The 21,702-nt window shown below is 48.1% G+C and overlaps 6 protein-coding genes across 6 annotated transcripts; 2 read left to right on the top strand and 4 right to left on the bottom strand.

Moving 5' to 3' along the window:
• Nucleotides 1–936: 936 nt before the first annotated feature.
• EDB82DRAFT_515013 (uncharacterized protein) lies at nt 937–2,898 on the top strand. Its single transcript, XM_025738374.2, has one exon. The coding sequence runs from the start codon at nt 1,234–1,236 to the stop codon at nt 2,776–2,778; it is 1,545 nt and encodes a 514-aa protein (XP_025593142.2). The 5' UTR covers nt 937–1,233; the 3' UTR covers nt 2,779–2,898.
• Nucleotides 2,899–4,246: 1,348 nt separating this feature from the next.
• Nucleotides 4,247–6,829, top strand: EDB82DRAFT_321953 (poly polymerase catalytic domain-containing protein). The gene is made up of 2 exons (XM_025738377.2): nt 4,247–6,607; nt 6,680–6,829. Exons 1-2 carry the CDS (start codon nt 4,448–4,450, stop codon nt 6,800–6,802), a joined length of 2,283 nt encoding a protein of 760 aa, XP_025593143.1. The 5' UTR covers nt 4,247–4,447; the 3' UTR covers nt 6,803–6,829.
• A 556-nt stretch (nt 6,830–7,385) lies between these two features.
• Nucleotides 7,386–9,390, bottom strand: EDB82DRAFT_480511 (uncharacterized protein; the record flags this gene model as incomplete). The annotated part of the gene is made up of 4 exons (XM_065608139.1): nt 7,386–7,832; nt 7,882–8,253; nt 8,298–9,273; nt 9,311–9,390. 4 exons carry the CDS (start codon nt 9,388–9,390, stop codon nt 7,386–7,388), a joined length of 1,875 nt encoding a protein of 624 aa, XP_065463403.1.
• A 759-nt stretch (nt 9,391–10,149) lies between these two features.
• EDB82DRAFT_561947 (uncharacterized protein) lies at nt 10,150–12,997 on the bottom strand (the record flags this gene model as incomplete). The annotated part of the gene is made up of 3 exons (XM_025738380.2): nt 10,150–10,262; nt 10,362–10,880; nt 10,930–12,997. The coding sequence occupies 3 exons, from the start codon at nt 12,995–12,997 to the stop codon at nt 10,150–10,152; spliced, it is 2,700 nt and encodes an 899-aa protein (XP_025593146.2).
• A 732-nt stretch (nt 12,998–13,729) lies between these two features.
• EDB82DRAFT_515023 (uncharacterized protein) lies at nt 13,730–14,368 on the bottom strand. The gene is made up of 2 exons (XM_025738381.2): nt 14,103–14,368; nt 13,730–14,049 (listed from the first exon to the last, which is right to left on the bottom strand). Exons 1-2 carry the CDS (start codon nt 14,141–14,143, stop codon nt 13,848–13,850), a joined length of 243 nt encoding a protein of 80 aa, XP_025593147.1. The 5' UTR covers nt 14,144–14,368; the 3' UTR covers nt 13,730–13,847.
• A 776-nt stretch (nt 14,369–15,144) lies between these two features.
• On the bottom strand, nt 15,145–20,876 carry EDB82DRAFT_322007 (uncharacterized protein). Its single transcript, XM_025738382.2, has 2 exons — nt 20,714–20,876; nt 15,145–20,614 (listed from the first exon to the last, which is right to left on the bottom strand). Exons 1-2 carry the CDS (start codon nt 20,766–20,768, stop codon nt 15,375–15,377), a joined length of 5,295 nt encoding a protein of 1,764 aa, XP_025593148.1. The 5' UTR covers nt 20,769–20,876; the 3' UTR covers nt 15,145–15,374.
• Nucleotides 20,877–21,702: the final 826 nt, after the last annotated feature.

Genomic DNA, 21,702 nt, shown 5'->3' on the forward strand with positions numbered 1-21,702 from the left:
AAACGATGACGAAGAATTAATCGTCAAACGACATCGAGATCGACGCAAATGAAGTCAGGAGAGAAGTGTTGATATTCCAGGCAACACCAGAGCTAAGGTACCTCGAAATAATCTCGTCAAAGTCCTTAAGAGGTGGTGCCCAGACACCAAGGGTCAAATGAGGATTCAACCCCTGGGAGAGGGTACCAGAAAAAATTGGCCGCTGGAGGCTCAACAGATGAAATTAGTAGGTCGATTTATGCTACTTAGATCATGCTTCTTAGGCTGTTTATGTTGGTACCCTAAAGCTTAGGAGGCCAAGACGAAAGGGACTTATGGATGATACCCTTCACGATTATATGAGACAATTTTCTGTATGTCAGGTATTCACATAAACGGACTTCGCAGCAGCGTGAAAAATAATAATACGCAAGAACTAACCAATTCATATTTGCCGAAATATACGCCTGACTTAATCCATTACATGAGCCCATTCCAGGTGGCACTGAAGTGAATAGCAAAAAAGTTGACCTCTCTGTACTATTGCTCTCTATTCCATTCCGTCACATCGTGTATATCTTGATGCAATGGCAAACCGAACTTATGAGGGTTGAATCTAAGAGTATTGAGCTCATGATTTCACATGAATCACGGTAAGTTGCACTTGTGTATTGTAGCACAATACCTAGGTGCATGTCTACCTTAGCAGGGTACGCCATTCGAAATTAGGTGGCTGACATCAGGGTGCTAGAAAAGTTGGCAGCTAGGAGCATAAGAGACTAAATTATTATATCACTTTATGCTACTTAGACTATATTTCTTAGGCTATTTATTTTTATCATCTAAAGCTCAAAGGTCAATTCTGCTGTTACCCACTGTTCACAGATATTGTCCTTGTCTTTGAGTGGAGCACACCAGGCGCCTGCCTGTTTGCTGCCTGCTGTGTCTCAGCCGTGAATTAGTAGTACCTACTTCTCTGGAGCAATCAATTAATCACTCTCCGTATCACCTGCAAGGCTTTAACACTGGCAACCTAAAATACGAAATCACTTCGAGTTAATCCAGTCCTTTTATCATCGCCTGTATAAGAGTGACTGCTTAACTTTTTCTGGTATAAACTCAGGTCCAGCCGCGTCCGCTTATCTCGACTTACAAAAGGCATTGTCTTTTCGTACGAGCTGTCTTCATCCTCCTCCGAAGTTCTTTGGAATATAGAAGACGAAATCAGAACCTTTTAATACCTACCTTTTCGACATGGCCAACCCAGACACCGCCATGGCTGGTATCAGCACGCCCGCGGCAACCATAATAGCCTGCCCTCTTCAAAAGGTCCCTCTTGAGGTCCTTTTGCGGATAACGTCCTTCCTCACAACCCCCGAACTCGGCAACACCCGCCTGACGTGCCGTTCAGTCGAACAGGCTTTATTCACTACATTTACCAATGAGTTCTTCACCCGCAAGCAGTTTATGATCTCCGAGACAAGTCTGCAGGCCTTGATTGACATATCCAAGAGTCGTCTCAGTGGTTATCTTCGGATGGTCCACATCGGGCTTGATCGTTTCGCCTATGCTCTTCAAGTTAGTGACCAAAACGCGCGAAATATCAGGCAGAAGCAGCTGCACGATGGCCAGTTCTCAATGTTGAGCACGGGTTATCATCGGGATATGCTCGCCGAAGCGTTCAGAAACCTCAGCAACCTTGAAGATGTAGTTATCCGCGACTTCAACTCCAACAGGCGTTCTCGCGACAACCCTGGCAAGCAATGGACAAGCTATGGGTCAACTACAGCGTTCAGAGAGACAGGGCATCGTCCTGGCCAGGGAGGTGGCCAGGCTTGGGGCCCTTATCCCTCGACAGCTTACGGAAGCTCGGTTTTTATTTCTGTCCTTTTCGCGTTAGGACAAGCCAATGCAAAGCCGAAGGGGATCGAGTACATGTCGAGAGCTAGGAATCATTTGCGGGACTGTGCCTTCAACATCCCCTCCTATATGGAGCCCTCAGTGATCCCGGTCCTGGAGAATCTCGAAAAGTTGCACATCGACATCGATCTACTCGGAGGAAACGACTTTCCCGTGGATACTTCCGGCCACCCGTCCGATATGATGCTGCGCGGATTTCTCCTAAAGCTGAAAAATATCAAGCACCTGCGTATCAACGAGACTCACAGTAGTGTTAACGGACCTGACATGCTTCTCAAATGGCTTGGGAGTGAGGTTTCTACTTCTGCTCCCGCCTCTCTTTCCGCCCCCCCTTCCGCCTCTGGCCCTGGCCCTGCCCCCGCCTCTATCTCTCCCACCTCTGCTCCCTTATCCTCTATTCCTTCGCCGGAATATCCCCAGCTTGAAGCGCTGGATTTTGGCATGATGAACGTGGAAGCACAGCATATACTAGCTGTTACCCGAAAGTTCTCATCGACACTCAAGCGATTAGAGTTGCACAAGATTACACTTCGTCGACGCTTGCCTGAGGGTCATACTGGCGCTTCCCCAAAGGTCAACATGTGGAACAAATTCCTCGAAAAGCTCAAGGATATCCCCAATCTTGATCTGCATCACATCAAAGTGAGTCTACCGCAACAACATTGGACTTCACGGTCACGATGCTTCGTTGCCTTTGAGGACACAAGAGACAATGTCAGCCAATATACAGGCCCCGACTGGAAGCATTTTGTCGAGCATGAAATGAGGACCAAAGTGACTGTGCAGTGGTCGCACGAAGACAGTGGTGACAGTGACGATGACGAAGAAGAAGAAGACGAGAGTGACGGTATTTGGGACCAATATGCGCTTGATCTATGAAGCGTGTCTAGTTTATTATGCCGACACTGGCCTAAGTCTTAAAATCTGTAGAGTGTAAACTGTCATATGCTGTTGCCAGAAAACAAATTCATGTACGGAATCGTCTTATTTCGTGCCATGGTCATATGCAAACTTATGTGGGAGTTGCGGTTATAGATTCTTCGTATTTTGCCATAGTGAGTGGAATCAAATATTGCCTGTATCAACTACTGCTTATCTAAAAGACTATCTCATACAATACCTGTCCCATCGGATGTCTGTAGTATTCTCTTTTGACATGCTCAGGCATGTTAATACCTGTCACAAACTCAGTGTCGGTTGATCCTGTGGTAGCCCGTAATATTAGCATGCCAGAACTACTGCTCGCCCGTTGAGCAATTGAGCAGGACTTGTTCTGATTTCAGGAGGACCGTATCACGGTATCATCACGAACTAGCTTAGTTAATTTATAAAAGCTGAGATCTTAATTTAGGGTTCGTTGAATCAAGTCGTTTAGTTTATCATGCCGGCACTGACTTATATCATGTACAACATGTCTGTTACTTTTGGTATAAACCACCTACATAACCCTGGTGAAAGTATTAATGGACATGCTATGCAATATTGTAGACTATAATCGTTTAAGAAGATAATGGGATTAGTTGTTGTGAACATGGGAGTGGAAATGAATTATTTAATTTAATTCTGGACTAGAATTCAAATATTCTTGGTTAAAGTTAGAGGTTATGCATGTAAACGAAGCTTGCCTGAGTTCCAAAGCCCTTTATCCATTATTTCCAGGCAGAAAATCCACTTTTGATAGATATAAATGGGTCACCTGATATCGTGATGGGGTCGTGCCTAGATCCGGGGTCTTTTAGCTCGTTGGTGCCTAGCAGCGCGTCATGGGTAGCTGGGGAGCTTGGGATGATAAATTGAGGCGCCAGAATAAACAACCAAGCGAGCTGAATATAAGACGTTTTAACATGCGAATTGGTACAGAAAAGCAATAGAAAGTCATAGAATTTTGTAATAAGCATACGTCAATTAGTCAATTGATCATAAATCCTTAGGAGGTTTAGTACTAATGTACCTATCTATCATAAGTCATTGTTTTAGTGTGAATTACTCGATCCTTTAACTCAAGCTGTTTTTGTCACCCTGCCGGACAGTCAAGGAAAGTGGGGGGTTTCAGCCTAGTGCCCGTATTACCTTCCCATTCAGCTGAACGTCACTTCATGGGCTTAACCTTAGGGAAAGACCTTGTCTACGGGATACTTTAAAATGGAAAGGAGCCGACCTTTTTTTCCCTTTCGCTATCATCTCTCTTCCTTTTCTTCTTTAACACCCACTCAATCTCGGCTTATTACTACCTCTTTGTAACCATATCTCACGCTACCTTAGGTATTTGACCAACGCAAGGATCACCCTAAGATTCGGCGATTGCTCAATTCGGTCAGCTCTTGTTGACGCACCAAAAATCGTTGGGTATGACCTTCCGTCTCATCTCTCAGGCCCCTGATTGATTTCTTTTTCCTCGCCACGAACAATTGGGGCTAGTTAATAGTCGCGCGATTGCTAACATAAATTCAGCTTGTTCCCACTTTGTGACTTACACACTGGACCGCACTTTCTCATCTTCCCTGCACAATCTTACATACCAAGCCACACTCAGACAACAAACGCCAAAATGTCTACCAGAAGGAGAGCAGCCGCGAAAGCTCCAGTCGATCCGCCTCTGGATGGCTGCGCAATTGCAGTGAGCGGCAAGTTTGACGACATTGGCCACAGCCATGCCTCTCTCGAAACACTCATTCGCAAACATGGTGGGACTTTCACCAGAAGCGTTACAAAGGCCACCACTCATGTTGTTTCTACCGATGATGACTTTAACTCCGGCAGCAACAAGGTCACCACCGCACAGGCCAAGGGTCTTCCCATTATGATCCCATCATGGTTGCTTGACACCGACTCCGCAGGCACCAAGGTAAAGATGGAAGACTATCATTGGTCATCTTCCAAGACCAACGGCGCTGCTAAGGCTACTGCCAATGGCGCGTCAAAGAAAAGATCGCCTCCTGTAGACGACGACGAAGAGGACAGCCAACCCAGGAACAAGCGCGCACGAAGCACTAGCGTTGCTCCGTCTAAGGCGAAGCCCAAGGCTACCAAGAAGGGGGCCAAGGTCAAGTCAGATGTTGCGGCTGAGCTTGAAGAAGAAGAGGAGGAGGAGGAGGAGGAGGAGGAGGAGGAGGAGAAGCCAAAGACCAATGCTAAAGCCAAAGCTCCGGCCAGGAAGGGTACCAAGGGCAAGGCGGCAGTCAAAGCTGAACCTGAACCCGAGCCTGAGTCTGAACCCGAAGACGTGAAGGAAGAAAAGGTTGTTGCTGAAGGACAGTTTATCAAGAAGAAGGATATCGCCATTCCGCTTGATGAACATTGTACCCTTCCCACCTACCAGGTTTGGGTTGATCCCGACTCTGGTCTAATTTATGATGCCTCGCTGAACCAGACCAACGCTGGCAATAACAACAATAAGTTTTACCGTATTCAGGTGTTGAAGGATCCCAAATCAGCAAATTTCAAGACGTGGACCCGTTGGGGCCGCGTGGGAGAGATGGGCCAAAAGGCCATCCTCGGAAGTGGAAGTCTCGATGACGCTGTCAAGGTTTTCCAGAAGAAGTTCAAGGACAAGTCTGGCCTCTCCTGGGACGACCGTGGTGCTGATCCTAAGCCTGGCAAATACGCTTTCGTCGAGCGTAGCTACAACCCTGACTCTGACTCTGACTCGGACGACGACGAAGATGTTAAGGCTGTTAAGAAGGAGAACGGAGAGGACGAGGACACAGCTCCAGAGCCTGAATGCAAACTCGAGAAGCCTGTCAAGGAGTTGATGGAACTGATCTTCAACCAACAGTACTTCCAACAGGCAATGACTTCCCTCAACTACGATGCCAACAAGTTACCTCTGGGCAAATTGAGTAAGGTAACTATTACCAGAGGCTTCCAACAGCTGAAGAACCTTGCGGCTCTATTCGATAACCCTAATCTTGCTACCACCGAGTATAATATGAGCGTGGCTTCCGCTACTGAGCAGCTTTCCAACACTTTCTATTCGCTCATTCCTCATGCTTTCGGCCGTAACCGACCACCCGTTATTAATACCAACCAAATGCTCAAGAAGGAAATAGAGCTTCTGGAGAGCTTGTCGGATATGAAGGATGCAGCCGAAATTATGAAGATTGACCGCAAGACGAGGGATACTGTCCATCCTCTTGATCGCCAATTCGCGGGTCTTGGCATGGAAGAAATGACCCCTCTTGAACACAACAGCAATGAGTTCACACGTCTCAAGGACTACCTGAACGAGTCTAGAGGTGCAACTCACAACATGACCTACGACGTGAAAGAAATCTTCCGCATTGAGCGTGAAGGCGAGTTCAAGCGATTCGACGACTCTAAGTTTTCCAAGATGTCGTCCGATCGTCGCCTCCTTTGGCACGGTTCCCGAGCGACCAACTTTGGTGGTATTCTTAGTCAGGGTCTCCGAATTGCGCCGCCCGAAGCTCCCTCAACGGGTTACATGTTTGGCAAGGGAATTTACCTTGCCGACATGTCCTCCAAGTCAGCCGGCTACTGTTGTTCCTACAACTCTGGTGGTGAAGCACTACTTCTCCTTTGTGAAGCAGAGCTCGGTGATCCCATCCAGAAGCTTACCGGAGCAAGCTATGAAGCTGGCCAAACGGCGAAGAAACAAGGCATGCACAGTACTTGGGGTCAGGGCCGAACTGGTCCCAGCAAATGGATCGACGCTGGGGTTGTTCATGAGAACCTCAAGGGCATCAAGATGGTAAGTCTTCTGCTTGTCTGCTTTATTCAGCTTTTGCCTATCATTCCACTTCATATACTGACATTTACTTAGCCCGACCCCAATGTCAAGCCTGGGGACACCAATGTTTCCAATGCAGGACTGTACTACAACGAGTATATTTGCTACGATATCGCCCAGGTCAAGCTCCGCTACTTGCTCCGCGTCAAGATCTAGAGGCGTCGTCCGTGATTATTATGATGGCGGTACGCTTGGCCATCTCGAACTGTATCAGCAGCAATCTTCGATGTGGGAATTCCTCCTTATGATTTCATTCCAACCAATGATATACCGGATTGCCTGCACTATGGACGAATATCTATCGCGTGACGCGTTGGTGGTTTCTCTCTGTTTTACTAGGAAAAGCGACTTGTTTGGAATATGACCCAGTGTTATCTGGAATGAACTCATGTAATGGAATAAGTCAGGCGTTTATTTCGGCAGATATGAATCGATTAGTTCCTGTTTTATATTCTTGTCTCTCACACTGTTTCGAAGTCCGTTTATGTGAATACCTGAGAGACGAAATTAGTAGGTCACTTTATGCTCCTTAGAGTATAGTTATTAGGCTACTTATTTTTATACCCCAGACATAGGGACACTACTTGCCTGCATGGGTAACCGGAGATCACTCTTTGATATATGTTGGCACATCTGTTAAAGTCGTGATATACCTAGGATTTCATCAGGTCATCATTTCAATTTGATAAAGTCTAGCTTAAAATATCGGACCAAAACAACTCGTTCTATAAATGGCCTCTTAGTACATATACTGTTCGTCGACATCCGCCAAATATCCATTTATATCCTGCATTATGGCTGCATTATGAGCCCACGTGCTCATGTCCGATCCAGCACCATATGAAATACCAAAGAGAATGTTTGGATCCATGATAGGATCATTAAGGAGATACAATTCTCTTCCATTACCATCCATCGGCGGCTCAGGTGCGGTTTCACTATCTTCTGGAGATTCACTCGAGCTCAAAGCTTGTTCAGGTGGAGGCGCAGGGGCCGCATCACGACTGTCATCGACAAAATCAGATTGTCCCAGTAAACTGTGTATGGCGAGGCGCTGGCGTATATATGCGTCTTTGGAAAGTTTGGGTGGTGACTTGTGGGCAGTCTCAGTTGCTGCAATAGCGCGATTATCCAAAGACTCAACCCATGTTTTATGTTGCTGTACAACTCGCTCAAGTTCTTGTCGCTTTCATCAAGTCAGTTACTGCTACATCAAGTACAATGTCGGGGCTTACCATGGACCTCAGCTGTTCCGAGAAGCGAAAGTAGCGTGTGATAACATCCAAGCATAATTGGGCCTTACTAATAGCCATCTGCATTGACGGCCCTTTGTTGTCCTTACTAGTATAAGCCCCGAACAATATCAACCTGGCGGAATGATAGGCACAGATAGCTGCGTCAAAGTCAAGCAGATCCGTGTCGTTGTTGTGTTGGACAAAGTCCGAAAGAAGTTGGACGATTTGCTCGGCATGCGATAGACATTTACCCTTCATAAGCGCCCTTTCGGATGCGGAAATGCCTTCAACCGTAGCATGAGGGGTAGGCTCTGGGTATTCTGTGAGGAATATCCGATAAAGGTTACAGTGACTTTGATGCCAGCTCATGTGCTGAGGTTGTTAGTTGAGTTTGGCCTTTTTGTTGGGAAACTTACCATGACAGCACATTGAGGTGACCGGCGAGCCCCTCTGGGATCCGAGTCCAAGTATTGATCATAAGGAGAAAGCTTTGTTTTTAGGCGAAGAAGATCGGTTTGGAATCGTTCCATTGACGAAAAGAGATCTGAGAGGTTGGCTTCCTTCATAGATATTCTTCGACTGAGTCTCATGATAGCTCTTCGTATGAATGCTAACCGTACAAATGCAGCGCGAGGGCCTAACACATCTGGCTCGAATCCCTTGCCTGGTTGCAGGTAGCCTGTGCTAATGTATCGCTCTCGAAGGAAGTCAATATCTTCACATGGCAATTGAAGATATATGGTATCAGGATCGAATAGCTCAAACTCCTTCAAACCCACACAAAAACTATCTTCCAATAAGTACAGGGACCAAAACGTCCGTCTTCGTACTTCCTGTGCGACAGGGGTCAATTTGGAATGTTCGTAGTTAAGGCGTAGTGCTGCAGTCCATCTAGCTGCCAGGCCAGCCATGATGAAAGCTCTTGGGAACTGTCCAACTGCGGCTCGGTAGCGTATAAGAAGAAGTGATGCTTGGATCTTGAAAATAGAGGGTTCTTCGAGGCGTTCGAGGATAAGACGCTCGGCTTCCTGTGCCCAATTGGCATGCTTCTCATGATGCTTGTCAAAGTAGATGGATGTAATGGCACATAATGCCAGCTGAAGTGCTCGGTCAATAGTTCTGTCGCGGCATCTTTGAGTGACAGTGGCTTGGTGCAGGAAGCTGAAAGAAGGGAGAGGGTACATCTGGTCGAAATATTGATTGACCAATGGGACAACTAGTTCGTCTGGCAACGAATTTACGCCTTCAACAACAGTTACATTGGTCTCGTTCGCTGTCGAGCTAGAGGCGATGCTTGAGCGTCGGATTTCAGGTGAAGTGGTTTCTCGAGAAGCTGATTTTGACGAAGAGTCATCCCGGGACGAAGAAGCCTCGGTTGTTGTAGAACCAGCCCTTGATAAATATGTACAAGGCTTCTTCCTCCGCTGACAATTTGTACATCGCGGTGTATCTCCAGAGCATCGGACTTTCATAGTTCGACATTCTTGACAAGCTTTTGTGCCGCGACATTTTGGGGGAAGACGAGGGGCATAACTTCCACCAGAGCCGTCCTGCTCGAAGGAGCATTGGAAGTTGAGTCGTTCACAAGTGCGACATCGCGGCACTGTACCATCACATCGGACCTCCGGGAGTCAGTACCGGCCGACTACCAGGGAGGGTTAGGTTGCTGTAAATACCTTGCGCACTCGACACTGGACACATGCGGCTTTCATCTCAAGGCTGTACTGAAAGGTATGTAGTAAAATGGTTGATAATTCAGAGCGGTTGGCATTCCGAACCCGAGTAGAGTAGAGTGAGTATATCTTTGAGATTGTAAGTACCAACTGGACTGGTTTGATCGCGACGCCAAGTCTCTATCGTCGTTTATAAATACCAGACAATATCGAGTTGCACCATTTTGGTTGAATGTGAGCAAAGTAACTACGGCAGGCAGTTATGGGGATGCGAGAGGAGAATGCTTTCTCTCTATCCACAATGTCCACAGAAAAGAAGGAAGGTGCGTTATGAATGTTGGCTTAGTACCTGCCTACCTGCCCAAGTTCAGTTATCTACTTAGTAGCTCAGGCAACTGCGCACGAGGACAAGTACGGGTTTTGTCTGTCCTTCCTTCCTCTCACAAGAAAAACAAGCAAGGTGACATATTGAGCACGCCATTCTACTTGAGATAAGTATAATCGCTAGGAAGATTTAAACAAGGAAGCATCCAATAAAGCTTCTTGTACTCCCCGTCACATCACCAGGCCCTGTAATGGCGTGCGGGGGTCTCCACTACTCAGGGCGACTCCTGACCATTAAGAGATGTCTCTGGCCGATACGCGCATAATCTCCCGCTTTTCTCTCTTGATTAGCATACACTAACTCCCCGACGTCAATCATAATCCCTGTAGAGCGTCAAAACAATGCTTTGTTCTATTATTCTACTATGCCGTGGATGTCATCTACTATCAATTACGCTTGCAAATTTCCTAAATATTACTAACCTCTGAATCCTGTCGTTCCATGTTCAATACACATACGCTCTCCCATGGGCGTATGAATAGGCCCATATGTCCATCTTCCACCAAGACCCTGCACCGCATTCTTACGTTTATTTGCACTCATTGCTGCGACACCCTCTAGACCCCTAACCCACGGCGCATCAGAAACATACCACAGTGCCCCTGCTAGACTGCTGGGATCAACAGGCAAGTCTGGCCATTTGACCAACAGACTGGACAGCATGGCAACAACCATGACAAGCAAGATACCAATACTGAGACGAGAGCATATCTCGTGGGCATCGCTTGTTTGGGTGCGGTTGTACGGAACGTTGGCGAGTAAAATTGGGAGAAATTGTGCGAGGACGGTGGTGAAGGCCGTAAAGAAGAGGAGAGGATCTCGAATCCGCAGGGCAACAAACACACCCGAGACTGGATTGGTTGCTGGTGTCATCAAGACTGATCGCGTCGGTACTTGAGGGTCTTCAGCCATACGGCGGTAGGGTATGATGACAGCAACACCTAAACAAGATTAATACGAGGTTAGAATAAAGGTGGAAAGTAGACTCACTAGTAAACAGAAACTCCCAGCAGAAGATAACGATAACACCAAGGGCTGAGTAGACAAAGCGCACACCAAAGTCCTGACTCTCCATAAGCTTCTTCATGTTCTCAGGTAGTTTGCCAAAGGTATCGACAAAGTGGTAATACCCAACAAAGCCAAGAAGACAGATCAAAAACACAAGAAACGTGAAGCGGTACCAGAAGCTCAAAGCCATAAAAGTCTGGGGAGCCCTATGGCGTGTCTGTGGGCGATAGGCCATGCCTTCAGTATATGGCGTATTGTTGTAGGGGGCTGCGATGGGACGATCAATATCTCCGACGACAACAACGCCATATTCGTCACGTCCGTCTTGGTTGCGGAACCAACCCATGGCGAACCTCTTCTCGGTAATAGAACTCTTGAGATCTTTCCAGTCACTGGCCCCCATGGATCGAATGTCTGGGTTCCGAGCAACAAGAGCTGCCGTGTTGACTGCACACCAAGGGTTTGCATACACACCAGTGCGCCAATGACGGCTGATAACACTGAGTGTGAAAGCTAGAAGAATGGCGATTGCACCTAGGAGACCAACAAGTGCATAGGCCGCATTGTTAGAGACACCGAGCTCAAGAGCACAACCGTCAATAGCCCCCTTGCTACAGCGACCATAAATCTTTAGGCCGATGGCTTCACTGGATAGAGGCGCTACAAAACTCGATGACCATAGGGCCAAGGCTGTCAGGAAGGGAAGGGGTTGGCCGTTAAAAAGGAGTTTGAATGGGAGATAGATACTCTGCCAACCATCAAAGCTAAGAAGCAAAGCCTCACGACCCAATACACCGCCTTCTCTGGTGAGTGCAGCGAATGGCTGGTATTGTTGAGCAGCTTGATTGAGGGCACGGATACCCATAGCGAGAAGCACGGCAACGATGGGCGGAAGGAATTTTCCTATAAAATAATCCGATTGTGTGAGAGTATGCGTCGTAGCCTCGACAACGATACGAGTACCACCAGTAGGCGTGGAAACGTCGGTGATGACAACCTGTGTTGGAGGCATGGTCGTAACCCGTGTCGTACCAAGTGGTGTAGACACCGAGGTAATAACCTGGCCATCAGGAAGTGTCTGGACCATTGTTACTGGCGGTGGCGCATCGACAATCGTCTTGACAGTGGCCTCGACTTGGCTCGTTCGATACTTTGTAACGGGAGGCTCTGCAATCTTTCCCTCCGAATCAAGAGTGAGGACAGAGTAAATTGTCGTCGTTCCGACAGAAGCGTATACAATCGGGGGGCCAGTACGCGTGGTCTCCTTGACAGTCGTGCGAACCACGCCGCTTTCCATAACGGTGATGCTCGTCTTTGTTTGCGCAGCTTCTGTCACAGTGACTGGGACGTATGCATTGGTTGGCAAGCTGCCATCTTCAGCCGACGTGGGAATGTCTTCTACAGGCACTTCGGATGATGTGACATATGTAGTTCCTGGAATGGTTTCCACCAATGTGCGTGTGATCTCGCCCGTCTCCGTGATGGTTTCTGTGACGGATGTCACTTCAAGCGAGCCTGGCTTGGTTACCATTGTCGTGAAGAGTTCTTCGACAAGGGCAGTTGTCAGAGTGCCGCTTTCGCCATCGTCGGTATCTGAAGTCTTGTCTGCGGGCTCAGACTCGGAAACATCAGTTTCCTCGGGGCCGGAATCGGCTGCTGTTTCGGGTTCTGCTTCAGTGGCGGCGGTTGCATCTGGTACAGCATCTTGACTAACAATGTCCTGTCTTTTCATAAAGAAGAGATTGTCATTCGTGATTTGGAATGATCTGTTCTCGAGCCTTGTTGTGGTATCGGTTCCGTCCAGGGTACGTACAGCATATATGACCAACCCTATCAATGCCAGAAGAACAAGGATAAGAGCGCTGATAAAGGGCCATCGTAAAGGAATGGGTCGGTAGTCGGGTCTTTCTCGTTGTTTCTTGTCTGGTTGACCTGGATTTGCTTCGATAGGGTAGACTTCTTGTGCTGTGACAGGCTTGTACTCGTACGTGGGCTGCTGAGGCTGCTGAGGCTGCCACTCTTGGTTTTGCAGATATGGTGGTTGATACATGTTGCTGAAACCAGCTCTTAGGCTTGTGTATGCATCTACATGAAAACAAGATATTTGTGCGAGGGTAGCAGCATATAAACCACTGCCAGCACAAACTCGAGCGCACCGCCCCGTCGCCGGCTCTTCAAACTTCCGAGTGCCATAACTGCATTAGCTCACGGGGCAAGCGGTCATCGTACATTGATCATTGGTAGCTTTGACAACTGTCTGTGGCGTCTCCCTTGGAAAGCCCGAATTGTAAAATGCGGCGTCGCTATTGAACGGTAGAGGAAAGGTAATTGGGTCAACAGCCGAATGTGCTTGTAGGGCTGAGCCAAAAGGAGAAATGCCAAGACTGAGCTGAGTTAATGGAACGTCTAGACCACCACCATGTTTAAGCTTAATGAGGCAGGGGTGTCAGGGATTCAGGGGTGTTGAGTTGAATTTGGCAAGGGGTCATGCGCTGGCTGATACCAAGCTGAAGGATGAAGGTCGTGGGAAAGCAGGTTTAGCTGTCACAATGGATCTCAATAAATGATGATACGTGGAGTATACAAAGATTATTCTAGGGATAAAAGGCTCTAAACAGATGTAATTATGTATAAAAATTGGAAGCACAATCAAGACCTCAATTTGATAAAAGAAGCTCATTTCCACTAGTCAACTGGCTAGATTCAATAGTCGGATGCCTCTCCGTATAGAAACGGAGCGGCAGTTTGTTTAAGCTTAGCACAACGCTCGCATGCTACTAGGTTCTCGATAGTCTTTAAATTAATTATGTAACTTTATTTTCTCAAGGCAGATTTAAAACGCCTCAAATCCAAATCCAGATTACCCAACCCATAAACGCCATGACAGTTTCATCTTGAGTTCACCAGCCAAGGACGTTGAAAAGACTTGTTCGAGGATCAGGCACAGCGCCGTTGAATGTCTTTGCTCTCACGGATTCGCTCTTGTTGGTGTTGTACTGGCTAAATTGACGATCGAATGTGCGTGATTGATTGGTGAGTTGAGAGCGGACGTAGCCGCCAACGATGGAGATGCTTCCTACTGCGATAAGGACTGGAAGAACCCTAGAAATAATTGTTAGATTCTTTTTCTTTGTAAGGTGTAATTAAGAACATACTTGGGAGCAACAGCGGACTTGACCATGGGAATAGGAGCCATTTTAAATAAATTGATGTGATTGGTTGAAGTTGTGTAAGGTATTGATCGAGCTGAAGCTGTAATAGAGTTGCGATTATGAGAGATGCTTGTGATTGCTGGATGATGGTGGTGATGAATATTGAATCAAGAGCATGAGTATTTATTATTATATATTCCCCTCTTCAGCTTCATTTTCGTCAAATTCCGCCTCTTTCTTCAAGTCGAATGTTGATGTCCTATGCTGACCAGCCGATAGTAGGAAAAGTGGTGTTGTTTTTTGTGGTGCCATAATTGAGTACCATGCCATAGATCGACACTGCCACTTCGGGTCTTGCCGGGGCCTGTACCATTGCATTGGGTCTCCAATACGACTTTGGTGTCAGAGATGTTTGGAAAGAAACAATTTTGGATCATTATACAGTAGGTAAATATACTACATGTCTGTTCTTATTTTGTTGTTCTATAGTCTAATGAAATGGCCGTAGAGGAAGTTGTCGGCGTGGCTTTAACAACAACAAATGCTGTCAATATAGATGCATATCTGAGCTGTAGGAAAATCAATACTGCATCTCTCCAAATTTCCTGTCAAACCTGTTAGACCATACTCGATGCAAATCATCATTCAGATCGTCTCTTTGAACTGACCAATAGTGAAGAAACCCTCAGAATCTGGGGCCTCCGAAACATCTGACCATGATCCGGCCCCTACCGAACCCACTAAATTGTCCCGCAAAGTCAGGCCATCGTCCGGTTCTCGACATATCCAAGACCAGACAAACTATTTTTAACTGATCACAATCATCTCATAGCATCATTCGTTCTACTACTGTTTCTAGAGTATGGACATGCATAGTTTCTTTCTAACAATATAGCAGGCCATTCGTCCAAATATTTACAGTCAACACAATCAATAGATTGCTGAGAATTTACTCAAAAGACAAACAGTCAGAAGCGTAGTCAAGAGATCAGGATGTATCATTATATACAATTACTGGCGCTTTCACAGGCCAACACCATTGTATATACAAGTGCTCATATGGTATCAATCATACAAAACCCCGTACTGCCATCCAATCGATACATCGCTTCTCATAAACATCATCTACATCTCAAATCGTATCAATCATATCCTCAATTTCCTCTATGAAGCATCCAAAGAAATCTTATAGACGCCCAAGCGCCAAACAAAAAAAACACGTGGGTATAATACTTTCAGCGACACCAGCAGTAACTCAACTCAACTTAACTCTCCTCAACGACCACCCATAAACTCATTCTGTCGCAAGAAGCTCGTCGCCAGCTCATCACCTCCATGCTCAGCCGCTTCCATCCAGTGAACCGCGACACACATCAGTCCTGGGTCGCTTCTCACATCGCTCTCCTTGCCTTCACCTCCGCCACTCGAGAACCCTGTGCGTCCTCCACCATTGCCCAAGCGGCCATACTTGTCCATGACAGTTTGTTTAAACACTTCGCGTGGCTTGGAGAGAGGGAGCGTTGTTCGCTCAACGTATTCCGGGTTAGAAAGGTAAAACAGCGCAAGCTCGCGCTGCGCTGTTGGGAATCCTTCCTTAGCCGTGATTGTCCACATCTTACCCGCATCATCTAGTTTGTATGTTGTTGACGGCGGTGGTGGTGTGCCTGTTGTTGATTGTGGCACATCTGCTATCGTATTATCGTTAGGTTTTCGCACATGCGTGTGTGCTGCAACCACTTCGTCCGCCATCTCTACCATGGTTCGGCAAACCTCTGCCTTCAGCTTGAGTGCCGCCAGAGCAGTGTTCCAGAAAGCTTTGCCGCGTTCCTGCTTATCCAACACAGAAGGTGGAACAAATGATGCAATGAATTGCAAGTCGCGGAAGATGGTCTTTGGCCGAATCGATGCCTCTCTGAACAGTGCCTGCAGCTCCTTGGTGATGATATCGGTATTGACGTTACCTCCCGACATGATCGACCTCGTCTCGGAATTGGTTTGGCGAGGGCCAAAGAACGGCGTTGCAAGTTGAGACTGAAGTGCCTGCGACCGGCGTTCTTTGACATTGTCAATCGTCCCTTCCAAAGGTGTAGGGCGAGCGTTGGTATTGTGCTCTGTCACCACGCTTGATCCAGCATCGGACCGGTTCCATCGAGGCCTCTTCTGCCCACTCGATTGAAGAGCAGCCACAATGAGATTCTCCAACTCATAAAGGGCATTCAGCTTTGCGTAAGGATTGGGATGAACGCAAAACATGTTGAGTAGCCGCTTGTATGCCTTCTTGAAAGGGAACTCTGTCTTGTCTTTTTCCTCCTTAGCTGCGGAAAGACGCGGCGTCGAGTCGTTGGTGCTCGATCCTTCATTCGAATTCTGAGGAACGCCTTCCGAAGTCTCTGACGCACGCTCAGAGTTGTTATCACCAGCACCTCGCAGGTTACCAAAGCTCTTCTTCTTCTCAATGACTCTTGGTCGACCTGAGCTTCGCTTCTCCTTGATCTCAGATCGACGTCGAGCTCGGCGGTCAAGAGCATCTTTACGATCGATACACTGTTGCCCCAGCGTATCAAACCAGCCATCTGTTTCAGAACCTCGAGAGAAAACTTGGTTGCCGAGGTCTGAAAGCAAAAGACTGGTCAGGGACTGCCTCAGTTCGTTAAGGAAGCGCGTCTTCTCATCATCCACTCGCTGGTGCTGGAATACTGTCTCGTTCGAAGAGGCAGAAGTACCAGGACGTCCAGTCGAGAAAGTCGAGTTGGAGGGAGCGGTACCATGTTGAGAGTGAGAAAAGGTCGTAGAGAGGTTCGTCATGCTAGTTGTAGGCGAGTACCCCCGAGAAGCTCCGGAACTGGGAGAAGTGATTGGCTGGAATGGTGACCAGAAGGTGCTGGCTGAATCATTGGTGTGCGCAGGCGAAGCTCGATCGAAGTACTCTTGCCCATCAAGAATATCCGACAATGCTGAGCTGGCTCGAGGCATACTCTGTCGCACCGAGTCAAGAGACTGCTGGCTAGGATTGTGCATTGATAGCGATCTCAGATCCCGAGCGAGTGAGTTTGGTCTGCTTGATGTTGGGCTGAACTTGCGATCTTGTTCGCTGATGATGCTGCCAGAGTCGTCTCCAGTCCACGACATTTCCTTTTCTCTGGCTCTTGCACGGTCGTAGCCATGCTTGTCACGCTTGTAGAGCTCGCTCGACCACAAGACTGGCGCATCTCGAATGGTCTCGCCGACCAATCTAGAGATACACTTGTCCACCTCGTAGCAAAATCTGTGAATTCTCTCTTCACCCATGCAAAAGTTCTCGATGCCACGGTTTTGAAGCCATGCTGCAGTAGCCTCAGCAGGGTCATCGCTAAGCTTATTTGGACCACCCTGCTCTTCAGACGCTGCTAGAAGGTCCATGATCTGAGATTCAGTGCGATAGAGATAAGACGAGCTTGGTCCTCTAGCCATGTGGGCACGAGATCGTTGGAAAGAGTTCCAACGTCGAGGCATGCCCATAGTCTTGAGTGCTTGGCAGATATCACGGCTGTGCGCGTACTCTTTTGAGTTTCGCACGTCTGTCACATACCACATCTTGTCGCGTACGGCCCGTACACGTTTCATCATGCGGTCAATAATGCCCTCGTGGCGTTCTTGGCTCTGTTTGAGCCAGACAAGCCAAGCATCGTACTCCTCAATGGCAGAAGCAGAGCGGCGGATCGAATCTCTTGGTCCACGAGAGAAAATGTTAATGAGAACCGCAAACCCGTTTGCCCGTAGTGAAGGGGATGCAAGGGCACTGAGTTGGTTGAGGGTCTTCCAATATTGGTGAGATGAGACAAAGTCTGCCAGAGCTTTAGATTGTGCTGAGGCTGCCTTGAGCATAGTAATCAAAACAGCTTCCGACTTGTCATCCTTGGTTTCCGACTCGGGGATTGATGGATGTCGCTTCTCGCTTGCATCTTTGTCCATGTGCTTTCTGTACGGATTGCGGCTGGCCATTGACATTGACCGCTCAGTGGTGATGATTCGCGTTTTGGACTTGTACCGCTTGAGACCGGAAGCACGATTGCTAAGCTGTGTCCGGCTGTTCTCTGGTTCAAGGCTACGAGGAATCTCGTAGTCTTCCACCAGCTTGAGGATAGAATCTCTGAGTTGGTGGTAGTCCTTGTCGAGCTCAGGTCCGTCCGAGGCATCCTCCTCATCAGTGTCAGTACTAGACGAGTTTTCTTCATCGTCTAGTTCGTCATCAGGGTCGAATGTCATGTTAGTAGACAAGCTCTTTCCATCAGAGGAAATGAAAAGTACAACCCATCGCTCAGCGCAAGGATGACATGAACCACGAGTGATATCAGAACCCAAGTTTTGAGTCATCTCGTGTAGTGCCAGGCGCAGTCGATAGCCGTCATCTTCATATTTGTTCAGGCGCCTCTGCAGCTCCGAGTCCATTGCTGGAGGAGAGTAACGTTGAGGTGTTACCGAAGTCTGCTCGTCTAGGTAGTCATCCCTTGTGGTCGAATCACTGAACACTGAAGAGACACTGGTGCTGATGATAGAGACAGTGTCGAAGTTGCTGTTCCTTGGGTTTGACATGGAAATAGGCTGGGAAATGGCCGACATGCCCGAGACGGAGGCTGGGCCTGATTTAAAGCTGCCGGAAGCCGAGTGTGGTCTTCTTTCTGGGAAGATGGCATTAATCAAGGTTGCAAGATCGGCTGGGCTAATGACCAAGTAGGGGTGAACCTCCTTGGTTTCTCTCAGGGATGTAACGGATCTCGCCGGAAGTAACTTGGCAGCCGGGGCCTTGGATCGTGATCCCTGGAAACGGGCGAGGATGCTTTCCACATGGCCTTTAATCTTTGGTGGTACATCCACTGGGACACAGGTGGCCGAGGGCTTACCACTCCACATGCTGGAGACATACTCATGAGCCTTCATGGCTACCTTTTTCAGAATCTTCTCACGCGCATAAGGTGTGATGTGATACTCGGCCAACATTCCATAGGACTCCGGATGGATAATGACGCCCAAAAGGAAGACGAAAAACAGGCACCTCCAGACCAACCAGCGAGAGGTGTTTTCGACATACTTGTGGTCGAGCTTCTTCAGAATGGCATTTCCTAGCTCCAAAAGTCCTTCAGGTATTCCAGTGGCATCCTCGTCGTCGACAAGCTCAAACAATTGGTTTACGGCTCTCTCGTAGAACTCCTTAGCTGCAACCTCGTCCGAATGGTTCCAGTCAGAGAGGTTGAATCGGGTACCATGTTGGTCCTCGGCCCGGTCCAGCAAAAAGGCTCCATCTTCAAGAATCTTCATTAGGTACCATTCCATATTGGATTTTCCGGACCAGTCACGCATTGCTGTCCAAATGTTGAGAACTGAAATCAGAAAGTGCTCTCCGGTGGATTTGGGTTCCGAAATCAGTCGCGCCAAAGCCGTAGCCCAGATATCGGTTCGTCGTTGGTCCTCAGAACTATCAGGTCCAGCGGAATTGGCAAAGCAGGTATGGATAAGAATGGAGAGCGGATCGTGGCGTTGGAAAGACAACAGTCGCTCTATGTCCACAGCAGTGCTGTTCTTGGGCGCACTTGCGTGGACTCTTCCTCCAGAACGGCCATGGAAGGGAAGGACTGATTCCACAGGTTCCAAACCTTTATGATAAGTCAAGAATGAATTCAACTCGGAGCTTGACAGAGAGCATATACGAGTGGCCAAATAATCAGGGTTTGTACGGAGTTGAGTGAGAAATTCCAAAAACGTATCCCGAGCAGAAGCAGAAATGTCGTGTAAAAATGGTGTTATCGATTTGAGAGGACCAAGAGCTGCCGAGTTAGTGGGGGTATCCAAACTTTCAGAAGATCCAAGACCGCCATTGGCAAGACCCTCCATCTCGGGGTCAAGAAGGGCATAACGACGGAGCTCGTCGCAGCTGTTGCGTACATCATGGATGGCGCTATAAAGGGCAGAGAAGTTCTCCTTGTCGTCACGACGGAAACTGTCGACCAAATTACGATGAGCTATTTCCCCGCAGCGGGTCAAGCGGGCGCTGAGGGCAGTAGAGACCAAATTCCTCTGAAGACGCAGACGATTGTTGGCGCGCTTGCGCTCCTGGTACTTGGACAGCCGCACTAGATGAGCCAGCTCCTCAAGAGTTGTACTTTCGGATTCAGGCGACAGGTGTGGGTTTGTGTACTGCGAAACGTCTTGCAATAACGGCTTGAATTTAGAAGAAGATTCGTTGTCGTTTTCGTCCTTGCTAAGCTTCAGGCATGAGACTCTTGGACTGTTTCTTGGAGATGGTTGGCCAGGCATATTTGGTTGTGCCACAATTGGCTTTCGGGAGGACATGACTGGTGACTGTTGGTGAGCATGACCCCGATGGTCTTTGCTGTCAGAGTTCCGCAAGTGCTTTTGGGTGTTATCGCGGGTTGGGCTAGGGCTCGGCGAGCGTCGTCTTCGTGATCGAGCGGGTTGCACATGGATATCGACAGACGGAGGGGGCGACCCCGAGTCTTGTGCATCAGTAGGGGAACCAGCTATAAAGCCAATCATATCAGCATAACTGCAAGGCATGCAGAGCCAGAATCGAGTTCAGGCCAGAGACGGGCTAGGGAGTAGCAACGTCGGAGACGTACTGGGAGCAGAATGAATGCGAACTGGTGAAGACAGAGATCTTTGCATAGAAACCATTTCGAGCTTTGAGGAGACTGCGTCGCAATCGCGCAGCTATAGCAGCTTTCTGAGGCGCCGCCCACGGGCCTTTGAACAAAAGTATATGGCTCGAACAGATTTCGGCCGAGGCGAGTCGCAAGTAAGATGGTTGTACGAGGATTCGAGAGTGAGCGCTAGGCCTGCCAGCGAAGATCGGACTGGATAGATAGTAACAAGGCGCGGGAGGTTGGAAAGATGATGGCACGATCGTTCCAAGGTGCTTTAGCGTATGAAGTATTGGTCGGATCACGGGCTGAAGTTGCACGTTCTAAGAGAACACAATACAAAACAAAACACAGAGAGTGTTGGGAGGGAACAGGTCCTTGGTACGCGAAGAGAAGAGAGGAGAGAAGAGAGAAGATGTGGGAGGTCAGAAAAGAGTTGAAGTGGGAGGTGGGGGAGAAGTATCGTGGGAAAGCACGGCAATACTATACACTATGGATGGAGAGAAACAGACCGGTAATAACGAAAAAGGGCCTCACAGCTGGCACTTATCGGTTATGCCGACTGCGTAGTCGCTAGAAACAAGACGGACGTCTCAAGACCGATACAGGTACAGGCACAGACAAACACGAACGCAAACTTGGCTTGGCTTTGGACAACGAGATCGGGCTGGCTGGGCTGGTAGGCTGGGCTGGGATAAGGGTATGATCGAATATGATGGGGTAGAGGTATCCCAAATGGACCCATCCGATTCACTCTGCCACTAAAGTTACTCGCTATAACGGACGGGAACAGGCGGTACGGGTACGGTAGTGGAGTGGATACAGCACCGCCTTTTACAGTGGTAAAGTTACAGCGTTGGCAGATGTGGGTTGATGTGCACTAAGCTTATTTCGGAGGGAGCGAAGGCGGTAATGCGGGTGAGATTGAAACACAATTGGATCAACGACTCCTTTATGGGGTCGGTACC

The sequence above is a fragment of the Fusarium venenatum genome, assembly GCF_020744135.1.
Source record: "Fusarium venenatum strain MPI-CAGE-CH-0201 chromosome Unknown EDB82scaffold_4, whole genome shotgun sequence".
NCBI lineage: Eukaryota > Fungi > Ascomycota > Sordariomycetes > Hypocreales > Nectriaceae > Fusarium > Fusarium venenatum.

Excerpts from the sequence above, each read along its gene's own strand:
- EDB82DRAFT_322007 (XM_025738382.2), bottom strand. The coding sequence starts at position 20,768 with ATGGTTTCTATGCAAAGATCTCTGTCTTCACCAGTTCGCATTCATTCT. Across the intron at positions 20,615-20,713 it reads TCGCATTCATTCTGCTCCCA|CTGGTTCCCCTACTGATGCA; the intron begins GTACGTCTCCGA and ends TTGGCTTTATAG.
- EDB82DRAFT_321953 (XM_025738377.2), top strand. The coding sequence starts at position 4,448 with ATGTCTACCAGAAGGAGAGCAGCCGCGAAAGCTCCAGTCGATCCGCCT. Across the intron at positions 6,608-6,679 it reads ACCTCAAGGGCATCAAGATG|CCCGACCCCAATGTCAAGCC; the intron begins GTAAGTCTTCTG and ends ACATTTACTTAG.
- EDB82DRAFT_515023 (XM_025738381.2), bottom strand. The coding sequence starts at position 14,143 with ATGGCTCCTATTCCCATGGTCAAGTCCGCTGTTGCTCCCAA. Across the intron at positions 14,050-14,102 it reads AAGTCCGCTGTTGCTCCCAA|GGTTCTTCCAGTCCTTATCG; the intron begins GTATGTTCTTAA and ends AATTATTTCTAG.
- EDB82DRAFT_515013 (XM_025738374.2), top strand. The coding sequence starts at position 1,234 with ATGGCCAACCCAGACACCGCCATGGCTGGTATCAGCACGCCCGCGGCA.